At 49.7% G+C, this 2,641-nt stretch overlaps 1 protein-coding gene across 1 annotated transcript; it reads left to right on the plus strand.

Annotated features, from left to right (window-relative positions):
• Positions 1-354: 354 nt before the first annotated feature.
• Positions 355-1,525, plus strand: LACBIDRAFT_295856 (uncharacterized protein; the record flags this gene model as incomplete). Its single annotated transcript, XM_001889288.1, has 7 exons — positions 355-456; positions 511-677; positions 738-905; positions 957-1,061; positions 1,113-1,146; positions 1,202-1,223; positions 1,287-1,525. 7 exons carry the CDS (start codon positions 355-357, stop codon positions 1,388-1,390), a joined length of 702 nt encoding a protein of 233 aa, XP_001889323.1. The 3' UTR covers positions 1,391-1,525.
• Positions 1,526-2,641: the final 1,116 nt, after the last annotated feature.

Raw genomic sequence — 2,641 nt, forward strand, 5'->3', positions numbered from 1 at the left:
TTACACAACCTCAGAGCAGCTCAGATGGGAGGGAAGTGAGTTTGTACAAGGCAAGCAAATACATCAAATAGAATCTAATCAGTTGGCGTTACGGTTTATTCACTCCAATAAACTCTCCTGTGAAGTTCTCTTTTCAAACTCCGATAAGGGTCAAATTTATTCATTTTTATAGATTTGAGTTACGGAAAGTCACCCAGTCAAACGACGATTTTTTGAATACGTTGTGCTTGTTCGCTTTAGAACCTCCGGTGAGAGATTGTTTGGCAAGGGTGGCGTAATGGCCGCATCTGATTCATCATCTGTCTGCTTATCTAGCGATGGGCAGAGCGTTATGGATGGCGGAAGCTCTCCCCAATGGAGTGTGAGGCGTTTTACGTCTTCTGGGCTGAAATAGGGAGACGGATGAATATGCGAGATATCCCCCAGTCTCGCGAAGAAATGATAGAATGGAGTCGGGTGTGTCGTCTTTTAGCCTTGATATCCTATTGTGTATCTCATTCTCCTCTGCAGGACTACGAGGTGAAGAATATGATTCCAGCTGAGACTAATAAAGAGGTCGCAGAGTATACCATGGCGGAGCTTCTCTCCGCTGTTCCGACACGTTTCGGCCTCCGGAGTTTCGCTGTCACAAGGGTGGCGCTTTGTTTGCTTGAAGATAGGGTGAGGGTTGGGATGATGTACGTATCCCCTTAGACTGCCTGACGTCCGCCTGTTCAATACTCTCCTCACCGCCACAGGCAACCTGCTCAGCCATGGTTCTTCCACGCATTAACGCATGGCGTCATGGCGATGAACTGGACTGCACAACGCTGGTTCCTCCTTCCCAGGATATACCCCTCTTTTCCAGTTAAGATTGATCTACCCAAGGCAACCGGGGAGAGGTGTCCAAAGCTGCATCCAAACAAGTGAGGTCGATTTCTTGTTGTTGTAAAGGTGGCTGCTGACTATCCCGATAGATGGCAATATCGTCCGTGGTACAGACCCGAGAGCACCGGTTTGGGCTACCTTCAAAATAAGTTTCTGGTGGCCATTGGGTGGTATAGCGAGATGCCAGGACCTCAGTAGGTCTTTGTTTCGTTTGTTAAATGGGTGTGGCTAATGGTATTGTGTAGCTTGAAGAGCTCAGGCTATCGTTTGGAGGAAATGGTACGTTCATTTCGAAATTGTGGCTTCCTTGCTCAACACTCTCTTATCTGGGTAGGGCCCTTTCAAATTTGAAAATTGTGCGTCCCCTCTTCCCTCCTCTGCTCACTGCAGGAAGCTTACTGGATTCATGATTCCGGCAGCTGCGCATGAGGAAGTTATGCAGAAGGCTGCTGAGCTTCAGGGTTGCCCCGTCGCTGGGCCATGGTCGTTGGAAGGACGTTGTGGTGAGGAGCCTTCCCCTTGAGCATCAGCGACATTGTGGTTATTCTGATTTCATGTGAACGGCAGTGGATTAAATTCGTAGTTCTTAGCATTTACAGACGTTACTTCGAGATCTAATTGGAATAAATAATGTTTGGTTGCATCCTTGAGACTGCCGTTATCCGTACAGATGATGTTAGCTCGACCTTTGAGGCATCGAGAGGAACGCGCACGCGGTTCCATGAAATGCCTTATCATCGCAACCTGATGCAATTTTCCGTCAAGCAGCGTCACCGTGAATCGATCAATTAGGACTCGCTCCAACGTTGCCCACCACGATGTGCACATTCCTGCATTACATCAAAGCGGCAGACCAGAAGATTTTTACGAATGGCAGTTTGGCTCGGAATCTCCGCCTTGGTATTGGATGGGGCGAAAGCGTGTAGCGACATAAGTCTCCCCCATCTCACACTTCGGTTCTTACAGCTAATTGGGCCGAAATAGCATGTAGGCAGTATATAACGAGTTTTAACGGAACCACGAAGAGCTGAAGAGGCGAGAAGCCAAACATGAGCATTGAACCAAAATGCCAAAAGTCGAACAAAACCCACCTTTCCTACCAGCACCTCCCTCTTTAAACCTCCCTCTTCTTCCTCTCTTCCTCTTTCACAAGTCTCGACATCCCAGAACATATACCCTTCTTACACAGCTTCAAGTTCCCATGGCAGGGACACGTCAGTTGGCCGCCTGTAGGGTCGGGGTGATTCGTCCGTCCATAGTTGGCTTGCTCTTCTTGCCCCTGTCCTCCTCGTCCTTGGCCTCCGCCACTGGAACCCGCATACCAGCCCCACAATGAAACAGCGATGACAGTCTTCTCCCACCGCACGACGTACGCCAACTGCACCTCCAACTCCGTAAGATCGTCCTCGTTCTCGATAGAGTAGACCGTACAGGTGCTTTTCTTGGCTTGCGGAGAGGAAGATTATGACGTCGCCGTTCGATTGGGTTGGCCTTGCCGTCGGTTGAAGCGGAAGTAGTTGAGGGTTGGGAGGACCATCCGGAGTCGTTAGGCGTGACGGTGAGACTTGGAAAGCGGGTGTGGGTGTGTTGGGCTTTCCAGGACCTTGTTTCCCCTTCAAAGTTGACGATACCTCGTTAGAACCAAGCAAGTTTGAGAAAAGGAGACAGAAAACTCACAAACATTATCAGGCCTTAGCGCAATAGTAGGACCTCAAGGCGAGTTGGGTGGCCAAGCGGCACTGAGCGAGGTGTTGGGTTTACCACCGGGAAGGGC

This window comes from Laccaria bicolor, genomic scaffold (genome assembly GCF_000143565.1).
Source record: "Laccaria bicolor S238N-H82 LACBIscaffold_65 genomic scaffold, whole genome shotgun sequence".
NCBI classification, from domain to species: Eukaryota; Fungi; Basidiomycota; class Agaricomycetes; order Agaricales; family Hydnangiaceae; genus Laccaria; species Laccaria bicolor.